This window comes from Cottoperca gobio, chromosome 21, assembly GCF_900634415.1.
Source record: "Cottoperca gobio chromosome 21, fCotGob3.1, whole genome shotgun sequence".
NCBI lineage: Eukaryota > Metazoa > Chordata > Actinopteri > Perciformes > Bovichtidae > Cottoperca > Cottoperca gobio.
Genome location: NC_041375.1, coordinates 8,572,874 through 8,599,252, shown reverse-complemented (window position 1 = coordinate 8,599,252; position 26,379 = coordinate 8,572,874). Strand labels below are relative to the sequence as shown.

The 26,379-nt window shown below is 41.3% G+C and overlaps 1 protein-coding gene across 1 annotated transcript in view; it reads left to right on the top strand.

The window, feature by feature from the left end:
- The window catches only part of LOC115026262 (partitioning defective 3 homolog B-like), a 234,807-nt gene that overhangs the window by 74,364 nt on the left and 134,064 nt on the right, over positions 1-26,379 (top strand). The window contains 4 exon segments of the mRNA XM_029459004.1: positions 276-404; positions 14,712-14,903; positions 16,009-16,167; positions 19,132-19,249. Of these exon segments, the coding sequence (XP_029314864.1) occupies positions 276-404; positions 14,712-14,903; positions 16,009-16,167; positions 19,132-19,249 (598 nt within the window).

Below are 26,379 nucleotides of genomic sequence, written 5' to 3'. Positions count from 1 at the left end.
GTCAATTATAGTTTTTAGAAAGAAAGAAAATCTGTACGGGCAGAAATCAGAATCGGCAGGTCAGACAAAAAAATGGATGTCGGAATTGGCCTAGAAAATTGCAATCGGTATATCGCTAAACAAAAAGGACATACTTGTGTTGTTACTGTAATACGGCATTGTGCATTTTATTAGACTACAAAAGAGGTGACACATTGAAAAGAACATTAGCTTAAGCGTAGTGGAGACAAGGAACAATGACAGTTCTTGCATTAACTGTGTGTGTGTGTATTTAGGTCAACGGTGTGGATATCACAGGTGTGGGCCAAGAGGAGCTGGTGTGTATGTTACGCAGCACGCGACAGGGAGAGAGTGTGTGTCTCCTGGTCCTCCGGCAGGAAGACATGTTCCTGCCCCGAGAGATGGTAAGAACCAATCATAATGCTGCATGCTCAGCCAATGAAACAAGCTTTTCTGGTTGATTAGCAGGTCAGTGACCAGATGGAAAATGGGACAATGGTGTGTTACTCATTTTTCTATCATGGCAGCTAAAAAGACATGCAGACAAACAACTAGAGCTCCAGTTTCTGTTCTCAAATTGCAACTCCCTCTAATTTTGAAACCTTTGGTCCAATCAACAGGCTTGCCTTGGTGATGCACAGCTCGGCAGCCTATAGGGAGGCTTCTTGTTATAGACATTAACCCCAAATGTAATTGAAGACTGAATAATCTGAAAGATGATTAACTTCTCTCTTACTAAGCGATCATGTAATACAGTATTTCATAGAACTCCATTCTGATTGAATCAAATGAGCCCATTGTGAAGCTTTATGTTGATACTTTTCGTTTTGGGCTAGTCTTTCCTTTGCACATTGTTTCTGCTGAATTTTAACACTGTTTTCATTAATAAACACATATTTCATTCATCTTTGTTCTATTCTTCCATGCTTTGTCCTTCAATCTAACTTTGCATGATACACTACTATGCATGCCTTGATGCCAATCATAGCTCTTTTCATACTTTTTACAACTACAGTTGCAAATAATTCCCCCCCTAAATGTCCAATGCCCTGCTGCTGTGAGCTCTTCAAAACAAAATCATATTTTCCTCATTGAAATATTTTCTTCTTTCCCTTCCGTTTTCACAATTACACACTTACAGTAAGTCTGTAGTTCTTTATCCTGTTTCCTGTTCTCTCCGGCAGTGCTTCTCAAAGTGGCTCCCTGGGGTGCAACATTTGACATATCATTGTTCATTTATTATGGGCTTTTAATAACGTTTCACCCCAATAAAAAAATCTGCGACATTTACAATTTCCAAGCTACTGACATAATGGTTCACGGTTGCTATAGTCGCAGAAGACGCTCAGGAGCTCAGCAGTCAGCATCTGTGTTCACACAGTATTTGCATGTAATATTGGGGTTTTGGTGGCTTGGGGTGCTACGGTCTAAAAGAGTTTTGGGAGCCACTGCTCTAAGGTTGTTTTCTATCATATCATTACTATCATCACAGCTGTTTTTGGTGATGACTATCATTTTGCCCTACAGCTTTGAGGAGCCATCACTTTGCTGCACGTGTGTCTTCGCGCTAACTGAACAACAAGTCTTACTTTCTTTAAACATTTATAAGACCACCATTTTTAACCGGCCTCATTTACTTTTGTCTTCTCTCCACCCATCACTGATGTCTTTGGTTATTATTTTTCCACCTCACTGTATTTTATTCTTTTTATGCTGCCTTCTGTGTCTCTTTTCCCTTTGTGTTTCTTTCCGCTCTTATCGACTGATGTTTCCTCAATGACTGCCAGGAAGTTACACACACACACACGTGCATTCGACCCTGAGCCCCATAGGAAACTCTGTTTCTGCAGACAGGAAAAGGAGCAATATGTTTGGAGTGTGTACATGTGTTAACGATCATTTGTAAAGTATTGTATCTAATCCAGAGTCTCTCCGTGTACGCTTGTACTCCAAGGCTGTCTTCTTTGTGTGCTGGCCAAGTGCTGCTGAATACCTTCGCTTGTCACAATGTTACAGGTGTTCTTTCAAAACCTCAGATACTTCTCTACCTCCATACTGTTACACCGGGAGTGAATTGTGTTTTTTTGCTGTAAACTGGGGAAAACATTATAAATCTTCTAAATATACAACATGCTTTTGACTAATCCTGCACTTAAGTACTGATGCACAGAAATGTTACTATGGTTACTAAATGATTTGCATCTAGCCTATATGGCTTATGCAGATCGTTATCATAAGATCGCTTGCTGGAAAATTCACAATCAGCAAATGGATTTAAATGTTGCTCAAGGCCCTGTCACACATATCACACGTATGGCAGAAATACGTAAGTGATACGCTATCAATATGTTGGACATACGTATAATAATTTGTCATGTATTCGTTATGTATACGGCAGCTACAACACCGCTGTGGAAAAGTTGGACATATTTGGACTCTTTTCATATACTTTTCATATACGCCGGCATGTTTCTGCCATACGGAGCTGTGTGACAGGGCCGTATGTCTGGCGTGTTCGGCGTATCGTCTGCGTCCTTCAAACGATCACAACTTACCCTTAATTTATATCAACGTATTGCCAATATTTCGTATGCGCCGGTATACGTTTCTGTCAGACGGATATGTGTGACAGGGCCTTTAGCTTTTGACATCTATTAAACATCACATCTCACTTCATCCTCACAGTACTCTGGTGCATCTGATCTCAGACTACAGACAAACGGCACCAGCGTCCGCTTAGAAGCCGACTGAGACCCTCCGTTACAGGCGGTGCAGACGTTCATTACCAGCCCAAACAAACCGCACTAAACAGAAAACGCAGCAGGGTTCGTTTTTACTCCACCAATCATGTTAGGTGTGAAAGCAGTATTCATTTTACACTGAAAACTTGTTTCAAGTTGCACAGTCCTTTCAACTTCCCAACAGTTTAAATGTAAGCTGGTTGCCTAACAACTTGACCACATGGGTTTGTTGAGCCAGGAAACGGAACCCCCTTTAGTCCAGTTTTATTCATGCACACGCTCCGCCGCACAGAGAAATAAATGTCCTAGTATTGTCCTACTGTGTAGAACACTACACACCAAAATGTCTCCCATAGGTAAAGTATTGTCTCTGTCTATTTGCAGGGTTACTCAAACCAACCAACGATTCAAGGACACTGCTGCCGTTTGTGTGTGTTTTCCGGATGTGTGCCTGCACTTGTGTATGTTGTGTGTGTGTGTGTGTGTGTGTTTGTGTGTGTGTGCACTGAAATGTATCTTGTATTGTATGTTACTTTATTTTCTTTTGTCATTGACCAGAGAAAATAGCTTTGAGTATATTGATTTAGTGAAGAGATGCAGATAGTGTAACCGTAACACACACATTAATATAGACACATTTAAATGAAAGAAAATATCTAGTTAACTGTAACTGAATATCAAATGCAGAACTAAGGCCTTAATGCAAAGACGTGCTTATTGCCGTTTATCATCCTCATGACATTTCTTTGCCGAAACAATTTACAAATGTCATGTCAGATTAAATTTGACCTCATTTGTATTTAATGTACGTATTGTATGTGTTCATACAGGTATTATGTAGATTCCGAAGTTTATTTTTCCTACTGCAGATATCCATAGATCCTCAGCAGTGTGTCAGAAAGATATTTGGGCTTCCTTCACTGCAGTGATGCTGCTGGTTTAGGTTTTTGGAGAGATCCCATTACACTCTTTAAATGTGAGAATAAGAGTTTCTGCTGTTGTTGCTGAATTTAAATGACTGATAATGTAAATTATATTGGGGCAAAGCTGGACAGATTGAAAGATGTACAAAGGAGATGTATTGGTCGAAACTCAGACTGATGAGGCTCCAGTGCCGTCACCCTGAAGTGACGAATGAGTTTGAAAAATGGATGGATTTACTCTTCATTACAGTTTAGTGTAAGAAGTGATAAATGACACTGCTAACCTGCAGTTTCTCATAAGCACGCTTAGCTCAGCTTGAATTCATCATTCTATGTAGATGATGTGTGTGTGGGGATGGATGTTGAGGATGATGATAGAAAGACTGAAGAAGTTGCCTGCAAACAGGAATTAACTCTGGCTTTGGTGGTTTTTGATAAAAGGACAGATCCAAGGTCAGTGTTTCCCCCTTTGTACAACACATGATTACACAACAAAATGCAGTTGTAGTCCCTTTATGCTAAATTCATTTTAAGAAATGTAACCATCTTGGTTTTTTTGTAGTACAAGTACAACCGAATGTTGAGCAAAACGCTTTGTAAAAGGTTTTACAGTTCAAAGAAGAAGCACCCAGACCAGACAACACCATTGCTGCGACCTGTCCATCACAAGGTAGCCATGCTTATACTATTTCACTCTAAATGGGACCATCATTTATCAAAATAAAAACCATGCAGTATTAAAGAAAATTTGAAACGAGAGATTGAAAACATGAAGTCATTAGAAAAATGTTTACTGAAGTAATAAATCTAGTGCAAAGTAGGATCATTTTTTATATATATAGCAGTGGAGTCGCCTCCTGCAGGTTATACATGCTTTTTATTTATTTAAGGTCCTACCGCATTGGCTTCACTTTTCGGTACCTGACGTTGCCCCTTGATGGATACCAATGAGCAGTTTTAATGATCCGCTGCAGAGCCCTCTTGTCCTAAGCCGTGCACATCCTGTTCCAGGTTGTAATGTTTCCAGCCAGGATGCTCTCCGTTGCTCCTCTGTAAGAGTTAACAAGACCTTGTTGAGTTCCCTTAAAAACAATTCAACCTTGTGTGATGAAGATTGTTGATTTCCTCTCTATGTGAAGAGATGATGATGGTGTCGTCTGCAAACTCCACAACAGAGTTCTCTTCGTGTTGGAGGTTGCAGTCGTGGGTGTAGAGCGTAAAAAGGAGGGGGCTGAGCACACAGCTCTGGGGGGCTCCGGTTTCGAACGCTAGAGAGAAGGAGGTGTGACCACCAATGCGAACTGCCTGGGATCTGAAGAGTGGTGCTCGAGCACAGAGTGCTACATTTGCCAATACATTTCAAGGAGAGGATTGTATTAACTTAAACACTGAGCTAAAATTAACAAACAACATTCTGATGTAGGTGTTATTATTTTCAAGATGTGTGAATGCTGAGTGGAGGGCAGTGGAGATGACAACAGAAAATTCAATTTTGCACTTATTGACAACACTGCTATAATTCACTTGTGTTGCAAAGGGATGTCTTGAGTGAGTTTGGTTGGAGTGAGAGAGAGAAATTGTCTCTGTTCTGTGTACAGTATTTCAATCAACAGACTTTTCTGTGTCTGCGTCTCCCTTTCTCTCCCTGCCTGTCTCTCCTGCCCTCACCCTCTCTCCCTGACAGACAGTGTGCCCCGATAGAATTCACCTCGGTCTAATTAACGTCTCATTGGTGTTTTTACAGCATTCACAATTGTTTTGAAGTTGTGAACACTCTCTTTGATAGAAATGTTACATGTGTTGCAGTGTGGTACGATAAGTATATGTGTGTGTATGTGGAACGGGATGTTTCATCTATTACCACACGTTTTAGTAGTGAGGGTGTTGCTGCTTGCTTTCCTTTCGTTAACTATGATATTGTGTCAATGGAAATATGTAGAGATTTTGCTTAAATGTTTTTTTGTCTTGTCAATATTACATGTTGATATAGAACAGTAAGTGTTTAAAGAAGTCGCTGCCGTCTTGTCTTAGTCATGGAGGAAAAGGTTGTTGATCAACATATTTAGCTTTTTGGTGTGTGACTGTTGAGAAGGACTGGATGGTGTTGGAGGTCAAGAGGTCAGAAGTGTGTTGTCATTTTGGAAGGCCCTAGCAATGTTTTCATGCGTCATCAATTGAAGCCTCTATGTGGAAGCTTTTGCTTCTAACTTTCAGATGCATTGTGAACGTGTGTATCACTGTAACGGAGAATCATTAAGCACATACGCTGGAGATGCTCTAAGAGTGTTGATTTGCTTGTAGTAGTTGTTTGGGTTAATAACCTCTTTGGTTAACAGTGCACATGAGGATTATTCAAAACACAACGTGTTTGTATTTTCACACCTCAAATTCAAGCATACGCCTGGTAATATTGTCACACCTCATTAACTGGCACGGCGTGAAGGTTTCTGTTTCATATAAACAGCATTCCTACAAACTTCCACTTAACTGTGCCAATTTGTTGAAAGATTCTCGTTGCTGTACAGGACGGCCGATGGCAGACAGGTCTGGAATTTGAAATCAAAATCTTTATGCGCTTACTTTAGGAGTTTTGCCTTGTAATTTTCTAAAGACGTCACAATGAAGAGTCTAAAGGCCCTGTCACACATATCCGTATGGCAGAAACGTATGCCGGCGCATACGGAAATTTTAGTCCAAATACGTCCAACTTTTCATCGGATCGGAAAAGTGAACATATACAGATACGCATGTCCCCAACGAATGCATAAGATATACAAAAATACTGGCGTATACAAAATATTGGCAACACGCTGGTTTACGTAGATATAAGGTAAGGTATAAGTAGTGTTCGTTAAGAGCTCACGGTGTTACGCTGGGGTGCGTTGTTGAACGCTGATGTTCAAAATTACCGGACTTCATAAGTTATGCAGACGTTACACATAAGTTACGTTACGTTAGACATACGTGAATACATAATACGTACGTAAATATTTATCTACGTAAATACCTACATGACTACGTTAGAGGTACGTATGTATCGATAACGAGAGGATACCCTATTCCTACCCTATGTTAACATTATGCCTGACGATGGAGTAACTTATTAAACGTGTTTCTACAGTACAGCTAGCGTTCAGCTAGCGTTTTGGGAGCTTATTGGGGTTTGAATATAGTATATAGGGTCCCTGTTAGTAGCTCATCCTCACTTCTTCACAGCACGTCTTGATGAATACATCAACCCATCATCAGAGAGCATGGAGGATGCTGAGAGGACAAGAGTACATTCTAGCCGTTCTCCATCATCAGCATGACGTGAACCAAACGGCACTTTTCCAGCTGCGTTGGCCAGACGCTCTGATACGTTTTGTATAAGTGATACGCTATCAATGTTTGACATGCGTATAATAATTTGTTATGTATACGGCAGCTACAACACCGCTGTGGAAAAGTTGGACGTATTTGGACTCTTTTCATATACATTTCATATACGCCGGCATGTTTCTGCCATACGGAACTGTGTGACAGGGCCGTATGTCTGCCGTGTTCGGCGTATCGTCTGCGTCCTTCGAACAATCACAACTTACCCTTAATTTATATCAACGTATTGCCGATATTTCGTATACGCCAGCATAAGTTTCTGTCATACGGATATGTGTGACGGGGTCTTTAGCTTTGATGGTTCACTAAATATATTGTTCATATTTGGGTCTATTTTATGATGTACCAGGTGCAGCCTGTCTTTTAGTCGATCTTTGCTAAGGACAACATTGCACATCCCATCATTGGTTCAAAAAATAAAAATAATTTACTTAATTTAATTTAATAATAATATACTTGTGTTTATAGTTCTGTTGATAATATAATGATGCTGATGTGAACGGATCATTTCTCAAGCCTTCTTTGAATAGTTTAACATTGTTCTTTTATATAAAACATTGTGCACAGTTCCAACATTTCTACTTTGTTCCAGCAGACTTTAAATGGTGGTACGGCTAGAGATTGTTTTAATGATTTGATGAAGGTTTTTGCCAGTTAGTTGGTGTTGACGGAGAGGAAACAGAAGAAGGATGATGATGAAATGATGGAAGGATCTTGTCTATCTTCTCCTCCCCCTCTTCCGTTGTGTCATTTTTAGCCCACCATCTGGTGTTGTCTGCTAATGTCTGTGCTCGCTGAAGAACAAAGACATTACACCACCTCTACACACACACACACACACACACACACACCCACACACACACACACACACACACACACACACACACACACACTCACTCAAAGTCACAAAGCCTTTTTGTGACATACAGTCATATTGATACAACTTCCACAATATAACAAGTATACATCTACCTGCTGTGTTGGCTCGCTGTAAAGGCATTTTGTGCATACATACACACAATCACTCACACATGCAACATAAAAAGACAGTTTTTCAGTTACTTTCTTCACACACCAACAAGCATAAGCCTGCTGAGTTGGCGAGTGCCTTGAAACTAATGTTTGAAACAAAGATGCTCTTTTGTGCTTCCAGACATTTCACACCTTCTTCTTCTTCTTCTTCTTCTTCTTCTTCTTCTTCTTCTCCTCCCCTCTCCCTCCCATTCCCTTGTTCTTCTATCGGATCTTATTCTATACTTTGCTTTCCATTGGAACTGTGTCATGGTGAATATCACAACACCAAACTGTAATGGAATAAGTATGAAAAATAGTGAAGATTACACCATATAAGGAATATTAAAATATGTATCAAATGTACAGTTTTCCCCCTGATTCAAAGATCCCTGCAGACTTGTGTTAGAACTTATGACAAGTCAAATGTAATCATCATCATTTATCTGATATGGTTTTTCCACCAAAAGTTCCATGCACTTGCTTTCAAATTCTTCGAGGCACACTCACTCTTTCTCCCTCACTGAAACAATACAGAATGTATGAATATGCAAACTGCTGGACACAAGATGTCTGCTAACTTTACTGATAAGTTCATTCTCAGTGCATGCTCAATGGAGGCTTGCAATTTCCACATCAGACTTAGACACATGGTAAAGCACAATTGGTTCATGTCACACAATCCTGCTTGTACGCACAATTCTTAAAACCGTCAGCACATAAATGTGATAAAACAACCTTTAAGCGTCTCACTCATTCACATATTCATAAGCTCAAAGATCCAAGTAAAGAAACAGCGTGTTGGGAGGCTCTGGGTTATGATTGATTCATGAATTAGCAAAACACAGAAACATTGGGTCTTAACATTCATCATCTTACCTTTCCTTAAACACAAAAGCAGAAATAATAATTAGGAATAAAACTAGTTTTTGAATACAAACCATTCACAAACACAATCTGGCTACTAATACAGAGGATTGAATGGAAGGTTTAAGTGTGATTCCATCAAGATATCTGAGTGGCTCTGCGTTTGGCATCCAGTAAGTGATGAGCTGCAAGACCGTCTTCTGTCTGTCCTTTTCTTTTTTTTCTTTTTTTCCACAACAGGAAACATTCTCCTTAGTGCCAGATGCTCCTCACACACACCCTGTCATATTAAATCAGTAAACAGTTGGCAGCTGGTGACAGAGCACATTCAAAACAAAACAACTTTATTGAACAGTTTCTTCATTCTGATTATCTGATCATCCATCACCGCTGCAGCCTCTGTGTGTGTGTGTGTGTGTGTGTGTGTGTGTGTGTGTGTGTGTGTGTCGGTGCACTTCTCTGCAGTCTGTTGTCTATTTCTATGTGTGTGTTACATCTCACTGATATCGTCACCAATGTGACCTCACAGAATCACTACAGTAGATCCCCCATCTGTTACACCCTCAGAGACCTGTGTATGCTCACACACACACACACACATACACACACACACACACACACACACACACACACACACACACACACACACACACACACACACACACACACACACAAACTCCTTGGCAGCTTGGGGTCTCTGCAGGAGCTGCCATCATCTCAGTGGAGAGCAGCCGAGAAGGGTATCGCGTCTCTCTTGTCTCTCTTGTCTCTCTTGTCTCTCTCTCTGTCTCATCTCACATCTCTCTGTTGTTTGTTGAAGGTTTATCAGCTCCTTCGTAAGCCTATCATCTAAAGTCACCGCTGTGTGGTAAAGCCCTCTGCACACCCGTGTAGCACACACTCAGAGTTGTGTCACACATGTCAGTGGTTGGTTCAAGGGATCAGCATCGGTATTGTCATACCAAGACGCTGCCCTTACTCTCATCAACAAGATCTTTGTGTTGTTGATGAGAGTGATGAGAGTGACTTTAACAGTTAATAAATAGGAATCTTTTACAATCAGTTTCAAATTATAATTTGACAATTTTAGAAATAGTGGCTATTTAGCTTTCTTACTGAGAGTTAAATGAGAAGATTGATATCATTCTGATGTCTTTAAGCCAAATATGAAGCTACCGCCATCGGCTGGCTAATGTAGCTTAGCATACATTATGGAAACATGGGAACCAGCTAACCTTGCTCTGTCCAAAGTTAACAAAGTCTGTCTACAGCACCTCTGAATTTCACTAATTAACATGTTACTCTTTTGATTCATTTGAAAAAATAAATAAAATACAAGAGATAGAAGACCGAGGTACTTTATAAAGAGGTATTTAAGCAAAACGGACAGATAACAGTCTTCTTCACTGGGACACAATGTATGATTTGAACAATTTCAAAGATATGATGTTGCTATGCCATGTGAATAGAAATACAATATGTGTTTTGACTCTACACCCTGAACAGTTGAAACGTTAATGGGGTTGAGTTCTGGGTGGTTGTTCAACAGGAAAACACTGCCAGCACTGCCAGCCAAGTAGAGGAAATTCATCTCTTTTGACCTGTTCGCTTCTTCCTCTTCTGCACAACTAAATATCCTTTCAGTTGTTTTTTGTTCCTGCTACCAGTTGTCCCCACACCCACTCACAACATTCAATCAAATTTCACCAAATCATTTCAGTCCAGAACTGTTCTGTAATCCCTTTTATGTTCCGGCGTGTTGAAGTCAACAGCTAAGATTCACAAACTGTTGCCAAGACACAATTGTGTGTTCACGTTGGGAGCATTTACACATGAACAGAAGGCTGCCCAGCGCGCACCTTGACCCAGCATTACAACGTGACCGCCCGTGACCACTTGTAGCCTTGGAAAAACGAATCCTGCACCGCCAACATCTGCTGTGGGTTTCACAGGACCTGCAGGCTGGCTTACCCTGCATGCGTATACCTCTAATACTCAGCTCCAGGGTAGATTGTATAAATTGACGCCATCGGTGTTGTACTCGTTGAACTACAAAAGTCTGTAGACATCAACAAGTCAGACTATGCAGTACTGTAGGAAATATGTCAACTGACTCCTTTTCTCAAACTAGAAGGGCACTTGGAGAGCGCAGACCTCCGGTAAGGCCAGATGCCCTACATCACAATGATAACAAAAGTGAAACATTTGAATGGGTTCTTCCTTGGCCCATGCTACACCCTTCAACCAAATGTTATTCAAATCGGGCCAGCGGTTTTTCCGTAATCCTGCTGACAAGAAAACAAAAACAACAAACCGAAAAACACAAGTTCCTTGGCGGAGGACACGGGATACACACACTGCTAACCCATACTGTGTTGCTTTCCCCCATGGACATTCATGAGAGCCCGAACAACCACTGCAGTTCAGCACCTCGCTTTTTTGTGCGTCTCACCCTCTTTCTTTCTCCGTAGGCTTGTAAATACTCAACACTGGGGTCTGTGCGTCTCCAGCCTCTACACTGAGCATTAGGGGACAGTGGGGGAGGAAGGTGTAGGGGATAGGACAACAGGGGCCCATCGTGAGTGGCCAGTTACGGGACAGTCATTTTCATAAGTCAAAAGCATAGCCCAAATAATGTCAGGTTTTGTCCCTGGGAGTACTTACCTCAGCCATCTGTGTGTGTGCGTGTGCGTGTGTTATCACACATACTGCCGCATTTAAGCACAGCGGCTACTGTTGTTTGGCCTTGTAAAATTGATCCTTGGGCAGTCATTTCCACAGCATGGGGCTTTCCACACACACTCGCAGACATGCACAGTTTCCCTGCACTGCCGGTTAGAAGGGCATCTGTGAGTCGGTCTCATTAAGAAACCATGTTGCTAAAAGCAAGTGTCCTTACACACAAATCAATAAAGTGTACAGCAGAGTAGTGTTAAGTTTACCCTTAATAATACTCACACAACTGATAAGCAAAAGTCCAATTCTTCTTATCTCCTCCCTCATTTTATCTTTGTTATCTTTCTCTATTTCTTTCTCTGCCTTGCTGTTCATCTGGCCTTTCTGGGTGAGTTAAGGACATTTTTATGTGTGTGTGTGTGTGTGTTTTAGTTTACGGCACTAGCTCATTTCAACATAATGTGTCCTTCCATCCTTCTCCCACACACACTTTCTCTGGCTCAGTTTAATAAAACAACACGCACAATCATTCACACACGCCGACAGACACTGAGCTGTCTTTTTAATAGCGTGTCCTCCTGTTGATCCATCATTGTGGCAACCCATTTAAATGTTAAACGACCAGCGCGAGGAGGTTCATCTATGCAAACAGCTTCTTTTTTTTTTCTTCTATAACTGGATGGATTTGATGGAGTTCATGGAGCAATGATACAAACACCTTTTTATGGCAGCAAATAGAAAACTCACATGAGCACACAGTCATTGTTTATTGTTTCAGTATTGCACACAGATGTAACCACACATCGTGGCAATAAGCTGATGTAATAGAAATGTTCTATAAAACTACAGTGTGCACTTACAATTTGTCAGTGCCCTTGTCCACTCCTGTGAGAGTGTGTTTTAAAGTTCAGTTCATGAAACGCTTATTTTTATTTTGTGTTTCTCCTTAGTTCAGCCACTGGGTACAATACTTTGTGTTGATATCCACTTGGTTGTAAAAACTCCCAGAACCGCCATGTTTGACACCTCACGGGCTGCTTGTTGATCTGCTAACTTATCAGAGGACGCCCAGAGGCTCTGGTTATTCATTGTTTTACAGGCAAATTGAATTTATCACCCAGATAAACAACTTTACATACATTTGCATATTTTTGTCAGATTCCATAAAACATCTTACGGCCCTGTGGGTGGTCCTGACCCCCAAGCTGAGAACTGCTGCTTGCTGCAAACTTTTTCTGCAGCGTAACAACGCCGCTCCTCTGCTCTTAATCCATTCTGGCGTTGGTTCTGTCCCGTGCTGAGTGCGAGAAAAATAAATCATAAATTAACAAAGCAGGGAAGTTCAATCAGATAACTGGAGAATGTAGCGGTGGCAGAAGAACTTGAGAAGTTGCTAAATCATGAACAACGCCTCGGACAGAATCTCAGAGACAAACGTATTCTCAATGCAATTATGCGCGGGAAGTAGCTACCATTTCTCTTCTGGGTGTTTTTAAAAAGTTATTTCCAAGGTCGTGGAGCTTCCTATCAGGTCTGGACAGTCAGTCTGATGGGGGCGGGGGGAGTGTTTTCCAGCAGGGAAAACAGTTTTCTGCAGAGTAGAGGACTTTGCGTCGGCTTAACGCTGTTAAACCTACAATCCCCGCAGACAAACACTGTCTAAACCTGACACTGCTGACCCACGCAAACGCACACTCACACACACTCTCATGCACACATCTGAATTCATGCATATACATAGATGGGCACATGCAGACTAAAGCTTAGCACCTGCACACAGACATGGACTTTCTATCATAAGTACATACAATTATATCCGGCAAATGCATACACACAGTAATGTACATGGACATATAGAATTTTGAGTGCAAGGACAAACACAAACATGTCAGCGTGAACATTTTGACGTGAAAACTTCAACACAGCAAATATGTTCACAGACACACGGCAGCTCATCCTATAGCTTCATAGAGTCAGTGTACACACAAATACTTTCCCCGCTTTAAATATGTCATCCAGTGTGGAATACCCATCAGGGAATACCTCTGGATGCAGAATTGACAAATATGCAGCGCACAATTTAGTCCAACACCAACGCCTTCCACACTCTCTCCCCTGCGATATATCGAACATTGTTTGAAAGGCATTGAATGAAGCAAATCTTGTAATTGTACCATTCTGTCTGGGGGGGATATGTTAGAACTATGATACACCCTTGTTAACATCAAGGTGTCTTTAGATCATACCACTTCTCATGCAAAGCTCCTTTTTGTTATTTCTCCTTTTCTTCTGATCAACTGTTAAAGTTGATTTCTTTATCTCATAGTAACACTCGATAGTATTTTAAGAAAATAGACTGAAATATATTCTTTTACTGTAGAAATCTAAGTTTTCACAAACACGCACGCGTTTGTTGAGTATTTGGAGTGTTTTTTGATGAATACTTGTCACGACATTTCCAAGTATAATCCATATGTAGTGCCACAATGCTACCTCTCCCACTGAAGCATCACAGGCTTCAAACACTTTCATCCACTTGTTTTCTTTGTTTCTCATATTTCTCCCGCTAAGTTTGTGTCAGACTTAGTCATTACTGCCATACCTCCTTGTTGATGATATGGTGTTTTCCACAATCTTTCTGGGTTTATAATAGACATTTCTATCTACAAAGCCAGTCTTTCATTCTTGTTTCTCTCTCTGTTGTGCAGCCTTTCTTCCTTCTCCATATTCCCTCTGCTCTCACTACGTGTGGCTCTCTGTGTTTGCCATATTCTCCAATTACCTCTTGAAAATGCACAGGTCATTTTATTGATATTGTCGAGCTAAAGGAAGAAAAAAGATGTGTATACAAAGGCAGACAGTCCAAATGGCTTTTTCTTTCTCTCCTTCGTAAATAGACTCTTGCCGCAATTTTTCGCTCATAGAGAAATTTAGCGGTAAAGCTCCCTGTGATGTTTTTTCTCAAATGGAAAAGCTTTTAGTTTCGCTTTTTGGAGACTATTCAAGCCCAATGAGCTGACCTCTGTCTCCTCACCCTCACCCTGTTCCCACCCTGCTCTCTTCCTAATCGATGTCTCTCCCCTTCTACCTCCATTACTCTCTCCTTCGCTCCCAGAAGGAAGAGATGTCCCGTGTGACAGGCTTTGTTCCGGAGAATGGGAAGGAGCAGCTTATGTTCGAGGTGCCTCTTAATGACACCGGCTCGGCAGGCCTGGGCATCAGCCTCAAAGGAAACAAGTCAAGAGAGACCGGAGAGGACCTGGGAATATTCATTAAATCCATTATACATGGAGGGGCCGCATACAAGGTGACACAACACTCTCATACATACCCTACTGAGCAATACATAAAGTGTCCTGGAAAGTAGTAAGTGGTGAATTTGTAAAGAAATGCAAGCTTCACCTGAAGTTGGCGCACTGACTTCCATGTGCTAAAGAGGCACACTTTTCACCAGAGTCAAAGAGAGCTCGCCTCTTCAGATAACAGACAGTGACGTCACAACAGAACTTATTTTTTATGAGACGGTCTTCTGGGGACACCTCAGCTGTCTCTGCTGCTCCTGTTCTGTTAACCTTTGACCTCTTACTCACCCACATGTCATAGACAGCAGAGAGACAGACAGGCAGACACATGCACACACACACACACACACACACACACACACACACACACACACTCACGTGCACACAACGTTTAGTATTTGTGCACAGACAGACATGAATAGATGGAAGGAAGTCTGCTGCAGAGGCATAAATACCCCACAGAGAAGTCAGACAGATGGAGCTGATGGGAGTCTCCGTCTGTATGTGTGGTTGGTAGGGTGGAGTCAGATGTGTGTGTGCGATTAAGTGTGTGTCATGTCATGTCTGTTATTCTGGTTTGTCTTCACAGAAGTGTAATGCCCCCCCCCCCCCCCCCCCAGCTCTGCCCCCAACACTGTTGCTAGCACTGTTAGCACCGCTGGCTGCTGCCATTTTGGTTAATCCACCTCCATGTTTGTTTGCGACATCAGAGCTGAATGCTGAGTGCAGGCAACCCAGCTCCAGACTCTAAATGTCGTATATAGCGCCAACATTAACAATAATTTGTGAATCCACCCCGTAATTTGGATCCGCTCCAAAATGTAATGGGTTCTTCCTTGGCCCATGCTACACCCTTCCCCCAAGATACATAAAAATGGGGCCAGTATTTATTTTCCGTAATCCTGCTGACAGACAAATTGAGCCGAAAACATTCAATCTTGGTGGAAGTCAACATAAATGGAGCACATACACATACATGCAGGTACACAAGGTGAAATGCTTCTTTAGCTAACAATAGATATTAATACATAGACCTGTAAAACATGCTGAGGTTCTCCAATCCAGTTCACTGAAAATGCACGCAATGTTTTAATGTGTGTGTTTTTACAGGATGGGCGTCTGCATGTCAATGACCAGATGGTGGCAGTAAACGGAGAGTCGCTGCTGGGACGCTCCAATCACGTGGCCATGGAGACGCTGCGCCGCTCTATGTCACAGGAGGGAAACACAAGAGGGACAATCCAACTGGTGGTGCTGAGGGTTTTGAAGGTACACACTCCAAACCACACACACTTACACACTAGGAGTGATAATTCACTTGACTCTGTGGTGGAAAAGAGGCTTTAGTGGAAACACAAAAGCAGCCAAACAACAGAGCGCGTTCCAAATCTCACTCGATCCATTTTAAGACAAATCTGAGAATCTTTGTGAACTGATATTCACCAATAACCTATTTCATGTGTTAATGTTCACTTTGATCATAAGTGGCTCTACTTGGGCGCTCTGGTGAGAATGTGCATACATTGTATGGACGCGAATGATGATGATGATTTCCGTAAAGAGCATGTATGGTCGCAACAGTTTTAATGGATACATAAGATGTAACACATCCTGCATTAAAGTGTCTTCATGACTGTCTGTTTTTATTGTGAGAGAAAGCCAGAATCTAGGTTAGGGTACCCGCTGTGAGACTTGAGAGCTCATGCATGCCTCTGTCACTTGACTAAGACAAAAACAAACATGCATGCCTCTTTTATCTTCACTCTGTATCTCCGATCCCCTCTTTTGGCTCTTACAGCCAAAATCCTCTTTTCTTCTCTTGCAGTCTACTGCCTCTGACTTTTTTTTTAGCCCTTCCATCCACCCTTCTTCCTACTTGACACTAGTCTCACTGCTCTTACCAGCGGCAGCAAAAGAAGCATTTACACTTCAGCTATTCTGATTCTGTGTGCCTGTGTGCTTCTTTTGTTGTGTGATGGAGTGTTCTTCACTCCGCTGTATCCCTCTTTTCTTTCTGAGTGAAAATAAAATAAAAAATGCTTTTCACCTCGGCTGCTTTTCTGCCGGTGCCTTTGACACGGCTCTGTAGAATGTTTGTACAAACCCTTGCACACACAAAGCAGGGTTATTGGTTCAAGTGTGAATAGCATGGCCTGCTGGTAGTGGGAGAAAAAGCTACATACCGTATACACCTTGCATGATGTACTTACACACAATAAGCACAATCAACACACACATAGATGGAGGAACACAAAGAAAAACACACAACAAAAGTTCTAGTATTTACATGTATGGATAATTATACGCTCCCCTCATTGACATAAATGGGTTAACGTAATAACAATACCTCGCAGTATAACAGTTCAATACCATCACAAGCTACAGCGTCTCTGAACAACGATAAACCATTTTGAATATTTATTTGCAAGGCTGTTGTATTAAACTGCAACAGTTTTAGGTAAGTGTGCCTAATGATACATGTGTGCGTGTAGTGGTGAGCTTGGGCTTACAGGGCATCCCCTGTCAATAGCTGGATGGTGAAAGCTGTTAGCAACATCAAAGGGTTGCATCCATGTTTCCCTCTTTTTCTTGAGAGTGGAAAAGAAAGGATGAAAAGAGAGGAAGATAAAGGCAGATAGATAAGAGACGGAAACCTTAAAAGCCTTTTTGGGCTTCAGTATTGATGCTTTTAACATTTCAGAAGTGGACCAATCTACCTTTTCCCCCTCTGATCTTTTTTTCTTTCTTCTTTTTCGTCTCTATGCCATTTGCTCTTTCTCTCGCTGAGTTCTTACTGTATTCATCTCCAGCCAGCTCTCTCCCTCTAATCTCTCACTTTATACAGCTGCTCTTTTCACTCAGTAACTATCCAAACCTCGTCTATCTCCAAGCTAAATTAGTATTGGCTCTGCACAGGTTCCATGGACACAATCTGAGGCTGCGCTGTGGTTATGTCATAAAACCTGGATTTCTAACTTTGATACAAAATAAAGGCTTGCGAATGTACCGATTGTCTGTTTTACATTATTGTAGATAGTTTCCCAGTGATTAACATCACATTATAGGCTATTTACTATTTTATTTATCTGAATTATGTTTCAGTTAACTCATTAGGGTTAGGGTTAGGGTTAGGGTTAGGGTTAGTTTTTCTGGACAGATAATACAGGTTAACATTGTTACATGGATGTAATGTGTAAGAAGCTTATTTGCAGCCCCTACCCCAGTAAGACATAGAAAACTAGATGAAGTGTAATGTATTGCAGAAATGTTCCCAACATTTTGTACTGTAACTAAAAGCTATATTTCTATACGTCAACAACTTATTGTTTCTGTCAGAAGAAGCATTTGTTTTTCAAGAGTAATCTGAGTGCACTATGACACCGGCTAATGGGACGTGTACTGGGAGACAGTGGGGGGGGGGGGCCCACAGCACTCTGACACACAGCACTCTGACACACTGAAGAGTGATGCATCCTGGGCTGGGATTGCGGAGAAGCTGGGCAAGGGAGCTGGTGCTCGGTGGGGGGTCAAGAGGGAAGAAGACAAGAAGGATTTATTACGCACACACAGTACTGTTATGTCTTCTTTGTTGTTTGAGTGGAGGCCTGAGTCTCAGTACACTGAACCACACAGCCAGAGTATACATGCTAATGAATATGTACAGTTTTCTACACACACGACACAAATAAATGCAAATGAAATTCCTAAAATAACAATACACGCACAAAGAGACTCAATAACACATTATTACAGGGCCCTAAGAAGGCCATCCCTCGAGGGGATAGGTGTCAGTATGACTGTCATTGCCACACACACAGAAAGCAGTGTTAAAGACCGTTTCAACCCTGGAGGCCATGGGAAATGGGCTTCCCTTTGTCACCTTGATCCTCCGCTGTCTTCTGAGTGTCTCCCTCTTCTTCTCTTTATTCTACCTCCTCGACATCTGATTGAGTTTGAATAGACTGCTGCAAAGCCCTCACTCACTCCTCTGGTCATCTCGCCATTTGAATGCACTTTACATACCAGCCACTTACATGAAAACTAAAATAAATAACAGAACATTTCTTTATGTAAAGGGGATTTTTGTTTTAATTTCAAGTGTTTTAGTAAAGCTTTAAAAATAATTGTAGCTGCTTCTGCTTGCTTTAAAAAAAATGTGAGTGAAGTGAACCCCACCCTTATCTGCCTGTCTATAAACTGAGTTTAGTAGTATTTGTTTCCTCCCTGTTTTAGGATCAACACTATGTGTCACCCAATCGCTCCTTTGACAGCTCCTCGGGCCTGTCAGGGCCGGTGGGTCCAGTGAACGGTCACTCTCCCCTGCTGAACAACTCTCTCTACGCATCTAATGGTGAGTGGAATGTGTTTCCCATCATTGTTTGTTCAGCAGGCGAACACGCATGACATTTATAAATTAAGTTTAATGTCAATATTCTTCATTTAGAGTCCGGGATTAATCATTTTCTTGCCCTATCATCGCTCTCTCTGAATCGTGTCTCCCACTGGTCTGTGTGTATGAGGACGCCTCAAACACAGTATGCAGCGTAGGAGAGTTCACGCAAAGTTAACTACAGTACAAGAGAAGAACATTTTCTTAAATAAAAAAAAAAGGAAACCAGTATATTCCTGATATAAAGCAGGAAATATAGATATTTGTTTATTAACAAATTGATATGAATACCAAAACTCTGGAATTGCATTGGCAACTGTGTTAACAAAACAATACTGAGCATTTGGTGGTCAAAAGTAAAGGTCACTGTGACCTCACAAAATATGTTTTTGGCCATAACTCTAGTTTCATATGCTAATTATGACAATTGCACACAAATGTCTAATGGGATAAATGATGAAGTGATGGCATTTTGGACCGACATGGATGTAAATTGCAACCTGACTGTTTGGAAGCATACAACCTCAAGGTTGTACTTCTAGGTTTATGGTTATTAAAAACCTACAGGGCCTTGCTATACTTGTGGTGATCTACACTTAGCATTATTTTCTTATATTGAAGAAAAAGGTCAATTTTCAAGCATTGATTTGAGCTTTAGTGATGGCTTTTGGAGAAATGCTGCCGTATACACAACGCTAATTAGGCCATTTAGACTGTTTGCACTTAACAGAGATTACCTCTACTTTCAGGGCTGTTTCCATTCCAGGCAGCAGTAGAGATGGCCCGACATTACTGGGAGAACCCTGCACGCTTTTAGGGAATCGCTCACCACTAATTGCTTGTTTGTAAAAAAAGCTACACAGACACATTTTTAAAACTTAGATTGAACACTGTTGTGCCCCTGAAACAGTGTTCCAGTTTAATGTTGACCCTGTTCCATAGCTGAACTTGATCCACTTTTCTATTATTGAGTTTTTCTCTTGTATTGTTTGCAATTGAAGCAGCATCAAAGGTGGGCATATCATTTGCAATAAGTTCAGTAAAATAATCATGAAAAATAAACAATGTCTGCAAGATAAAACAGACTAAAAACAAACACAAACAAAACAGATATTGCCATCTACACTGCAGCCTTAATTAGAGACTATTCTGCCCCTACTTTCCCTCTCATTTCTCTCCCTGCTTTTATTTCTCTCTCATCATTTTTCTCAAGGTTGTTCTGTGTGTTTGTTATTGCTGGGTCTGCCCTGCTAGGAAGAGTTATTTGTGTCGCTCTTTCTCGCTAACTCAACCCTCTCCCACTTCTATAGTGTGTGTGTGTGTGTGTGTGTGTGTGTGTGTGTGTGTGTGTGTGTGTGTGTGTTTGTTCAGGGATTGCTGTCCAGTATCAAACACTGTTGTTTTTGTGTGTTTACACTCAATCTAGTAAACAGCTCTGACCTTGAATACACTTTGCTGTTCAAATTCACCTCAGCTATGGTGTCATTTACAAACACACATGTGTGTGTTTCATACATTAAGCACATTTCTCAGGCTCTTTAAATTGTTGCGTGCGCAGATATTAGACATATAGAGTGTGTGTGTGTGTGTGTGTGTGTGTGTGTGTGAGAGAGAGAGAGAGCGCGTGCATTTGCCAGTATTTTAGTCTCCTAATGAACTATTTCACACACTGAACCCGAATAACTTATTTTCCTCATCGCTGTGTGCTTTCGCATAAAGAATAATTTGAGTTTAATGATTTCCTACATATGTATGTATGTATATTTATGCAGATGTGTTATTATTGCATTTATAGATCTGCCTCTTTATCTCTTATCCTTCCCTGCATATCATTCTGTCTCTCACTTTTCCCTTTTCTCTGCACTTTGTCTCATGTGCTGTCCCTCCCAACCTCTCGGAGAGTAAATCTACTTGATGGGATGAACTAAAGTAAAATACAGCTTTAGTCTAGCTTTAAGCATTATGCAATCTTTCCCCAATTTAAACTTCAAAGCATATTAAAATTGATGGAAAATATATTTTTTCACTAAAGGAGAACTGATGTTACATCAGTTTATCAGCCATGACAGTTCAGTAGTCACGGCTACTACTACTCAGCATATTGTTAACACATCTGTATCTTCTGAGCCTCTGGAGGAGCTTTGTCAGGTTTAAGAAAATGACCATGATGATGTCATCAGGGTAATATCGGCTTGAGCTTGGACACTACTTTTTAGTATTACCTATGTTACTTGATGTGTAGAGTTTAAAAGACATCTACCAGGTAGGAACAGTCTAATTAAGGATGTCATCAAGTTGCGTTATGGGACATCCAGTATTTTTGGAGCGTGATTGATTTGATGGAAGTTCAATAACACATTTTTAAAGAACTCTAAAGAAAATATAAAGAGTGAAAATATTTTTAAATAACAGATCGTGTGTGATTTGCTGAAAATCCTGTGATCGTTAAGTTTTTGGAACTTGATTCATATTTTCCACAATAAATGATCAGTAAATGTCTTTTAAGTCTTTGTGGATTAAAAGTCACAGCTGCTGTGAAACAAACTGGACTCCGAACAGAAAGTTGAAGCATGTTTTTATAATAGAAAAAGTACTTTTAATAAAACAAATAGAAATAAAAAGAGTAAAATGAAATGTCACAGGCCATGAGATTAAAAGTGTTGACACTAGTTTCCCCTCAGAGAGGAAGGGGACAGTACGGAGAGATGATTAGACAAACAAATACTGACGGAAGGAAAAGAAAGTTGAGAGCAAAAGAAGAAGATTCATTTATCTGCTATCGGAGCAAACTGCTATTGATCTATTATCCACACAACAAATGCCTTTCTCACGTCAAAGAGTGGGAGTCAGTGTGTGTGTGTGTGTGTGTGTGTGTGTGTGTGTGTGTGTGTGTGAGCGAGTGAGGTAGGAGAAGAATGTGTTTTTGGCAGTTTGGCTTATTAAGGTGCTGGCAGTGAGGAAGGAGGAAGTTTAGAAGAAAGAAAAGGCTGAAAACTGAGTGGGAGATAAAATGATTTATGGGAGATCTGAAAGGAGAGATAAATGACAGCCAACATATCAGATTGCAAGGATGGGACCAGAAGAAGAAGTACAGCAGGTGATTAGTGTAGAGAGTGAGGGGGGGGGGGGGGGGGGATCGAGACGCTGCTGTTTTCCTCTCCAGCATCTTCACTTCCAGTCACACGTGCGAATGCAAGTACACACAGGGACACACAGTGACGATTGTGCAATAACCCCAGCGTGTGTTCACTGAGAAGTGATGACTGTATGTAAATTGTGCTTGGCTGGATTGTGTATCAAGTTGTCATAAAGTCGTTTATCAAGCAGACACAGCCATATCACTGAGCTGCATCTGCACATGTAGAGAAGCTGCAGATTCTTTTTCATCCTCTTTTTGTTCCCTTTTATTTCTCTTCATCCCACGACTTATCTTTCTCTCCATCTCCATCTAACTCTCTTGTCTTTCATCCACGCTAGTTTATTTTCCTCAAGACTTTCTGCCAGTGAAGCTCTCAAAAGAGTGAAGGTTTAACCCACTTTTAAAAAACGTATATGGAGTAGGTTTATTTAGAAAGAATAGTCTGGGTGTGGTTAAATCTTTCCTCCACCCATTGTTTGAGTATCATATGATCACATCCTGTAGACTTCAAAGATGGCTTAACATACCATGGCAGCTGTGGTCAGTGCAAAAACATTTATGGTATTTCCATTGGACACAGTCACCATTTTTCATCGGTTGGGGGGAAAACGTGTCAGGATATACTCAGAAAGTTCTCAAGTGTATAGTCGACTTTATCTCTCCTCATTCATATGCTCAATGTGTTTGACTCAGTCTCCATGCATGGCCCTGCGAAGCCGACGCTTGTGTTGGTTTGTGTGTGTAATGCTGTGTTCAGACCAAACGTGCTGCACATTTTCTGCCTCGTGTTTGTCGTGCAAGGATTGTTTATTCATGTTTCTTCAGACATTCAGCTGAATTAACCTTGTGAACTACAGAAGTCTGAACCTATAATACAAAGGTTTACTTGCAGTAAAGGTCTGAAAAGAATGCCGAAATAACTCCGTAATGATGCTGATTTGTAAAATGTCTGAAATCATGCTTGGTCAGGTCTGTCCGCAAAACAACAAGCAAACAACTTTTAAAATGCTTGTTTTCTTAATGGAGTTTGGCAGCGACATACACATAGATATCTATATACTGTCTAACGTATATGAACTCAACACTTAAGATCTTGATTATTGATGACAGGTGCCCACGAATGGCTACACCTTTTTCTCCCCCCACAACAAAAATCAGCTACGTCAGGAGAATCTCAACGATGATAGGCTTTTGCGACACACACATTTGCCTATGTCTCTTTGCGTCTGCGCATTGACTTTGTATGTAATCGCGGCGTGTGAGAAATGTGCTCCATGTTCGCTGTGAACACACCAGAAGAGTGCTGGCCAACTGCTTTTGGATGGGAATTCATGCCTAGCTTGTTCAGCCCCCTGTGTTCATCCAAATTGTAGTTTACTGACACTGTCTGCAGGTTATATCACCCAGTTGCTTTCTCTATTACCAAAACAACAGAAAACAGCAAAAGTAATCTTCTCCGTATCTGTACTTTATGCTTTACAGCAAACGTCTGCTCAGCTGTGCTTTGTTTTGTCAGCGTCACCTCCTTACACTCATCAGTGTCACGCTAGATTGAGAAGGAAGTGCATTGTACTGTATTGTGTTTTAGTAATGGGTGTTCTAAACACGTTTAGCATATGAATGGACAGTGGATAAATGTGTTTTGCTGTCGGAGAGAGGTTTTGGTATTTATTGTAACCAAAATGAATTCTGGTAAATCACTGCAGCTGTGCTCCAGAAAAGACGACCGTGGTTATTAGAAATCTTCCTGATTTGCTGCATCTTATCAACACTTCTCACATCCTTAATGCAGGTCTGTGTTTTTGTGCTTTTCAGCGACCAATGAGGGTTATTCTTACATGGACGAGGAAGAGGAGGCGGAGCTGTATGGACATGAGACAGAGTTCAGCAGCTCCACCCAACACTCCTATCTACACGAAAGGTGTGGTTGTGTATGTTTTTTCTTATAACGTTGCTACAGAAAACTTTACATGTGAATGATATGCAAATAAGAATAATACACCAGAACAAATGATAAAAGTAGAAACAATAATGTTATATAGTAGCATCCATCCATCCATCGTCTACCGCTTATCCGGGGTCGGGTTGCGGGGGCAGCAGCTCCAGTAGGGAACCCCAATCTTATCTTCCCTTCTCCGGGCCACATCCTCCAGCTCCGACTGGGGGATCCTGAGGCGTTCCCAGACCAGTCGGTCATGACCCAGCCTTCATGACCATAGGTGAGGGTAGGAACGAAGATCGACCGGTAGATCGAGAGCTTTGCCTTCTGGCTCAGCTCTCTTTTCGTCACAATGGTGCAGTAAAGCGACTGCAGTACCGCCCCCGCTGCTCCGATTCTCCGGCCGATCTGTCGCTCCATCGTCCCCTCACTCGCGAACAAGACCCTTATATAGGAGCAGTTAGAATAATATGATTAATGACTAAAACAATGATTTAAGTCATCTCATTTCGTCATGTCTCCTTTCATCAACTCTTTTCGATTAGTCTAGTTTGGTGTTTACTTTGAAAAGTTATGTTTAATTTGACATATAATGTTTCAAAAATGATTTGTTATGTGTGTCTTTTGCTGCCAAATATTTTGTAATTCGTTATTTTGAATTATGGCTTTGATTTTAATACAGTAAGCCAGTTTCAATTACATCAATCACTGGTGCTGGATCAGCATTCTGGTGTGCATGTTATCTGCAGGAGGGTCACGCAAAATGAATACATTTAGAAGATGAAATCAACTTCTAGTCTGCAAAGAATGTCATTTCCACAAGAGACAATGAGATTGTCTGTAGTGACTGTCTGATCTGTGTTTTTCAGGGAAAACTCTCACACCTCTAACGCGGCTCAGCCCCAGGCTCCTTCCCAGAACCAGCGGCAGTTCCAGCACGTAAAGGCCTCCAAGAGCATGGATCTGGGTACGACTCAGAACCAGCAACACACTGGTGGGGAGTTTTTTTCAGTTTATCTGCTCTGCATGGTGGCTGCATGCATCTTACCCTCAAAGAAATTCAAACATTCCTGCTGATGCATGGCTGCTGCTCCGACGGCATGCTCCTCAAAGCCACATGCAGACTGTACAACCACACACACACACTCACAGCTGCACACGCAGGTGGGGAAACATATATGCCTGTTGCATGATTTCTGAAAGTGGAGAGACAGTTGATTTTTTGTGGTTTTCTCTGTGACTCCCCCCCACCGCTCCAGTGGCTTGAGAACACTCTGATCTTACTGCAGGGATGTCAAGCTGTGACATTTTATCAAGTATAAATCTGCAGTCACCCAACTCCTCCCTCGCTTTATCCCTCAACTTTCATATATTTTACTAAATGTGTGGCTGCAAAATGAGAGCAATTTGTGTCGCAGGATTTGAATTCAGCTTCATTGTGATCTTTAGTTTATTTATGCGAAAAAGAAAAGATAAAAGAAGCTACATCTGAGGCTGTGTTTCCACTTTCTACATCAGCCTTGTCACCTGTTGCTCTCTGATTACTGATATTCTGAGGCGAGGATTCAGTGACATTTCAGTAATTGTTAAAAAGTCAACTTTAGAAATATGCGTATGTCTGTGCTCATGCATACATCTGTGTAATATGACAGTGGATGGTGCAGCACAACAAAAGCTTATTGTTTCAAATGTCACTTCCCTCAGTCCTCCTCCTCAAGCTGGTTCCTGTGTGTGTGTGTGTGTGTGTGTGTGTGTGTGTGTGTGTGTGTGTGTGTGTGTGTGTGTGTGTGTGTGTGTGTGTGTGTGTGTGTGTGTGTGTGTGTGTGTGTAGAAAATTAAACAAAGGAGCAGGAGACTATATTAATTGAATAACAAAGACATCCATTTGTACTACAAAGAGACTGACGGTATGGGCTGTACGTCTGTACATCTCCCCCTCTTTGCATTTCACACACGTGATCGTCACTGCACATGTGACAAACACATGAGGATTTAATTCATTAATTCATTTAA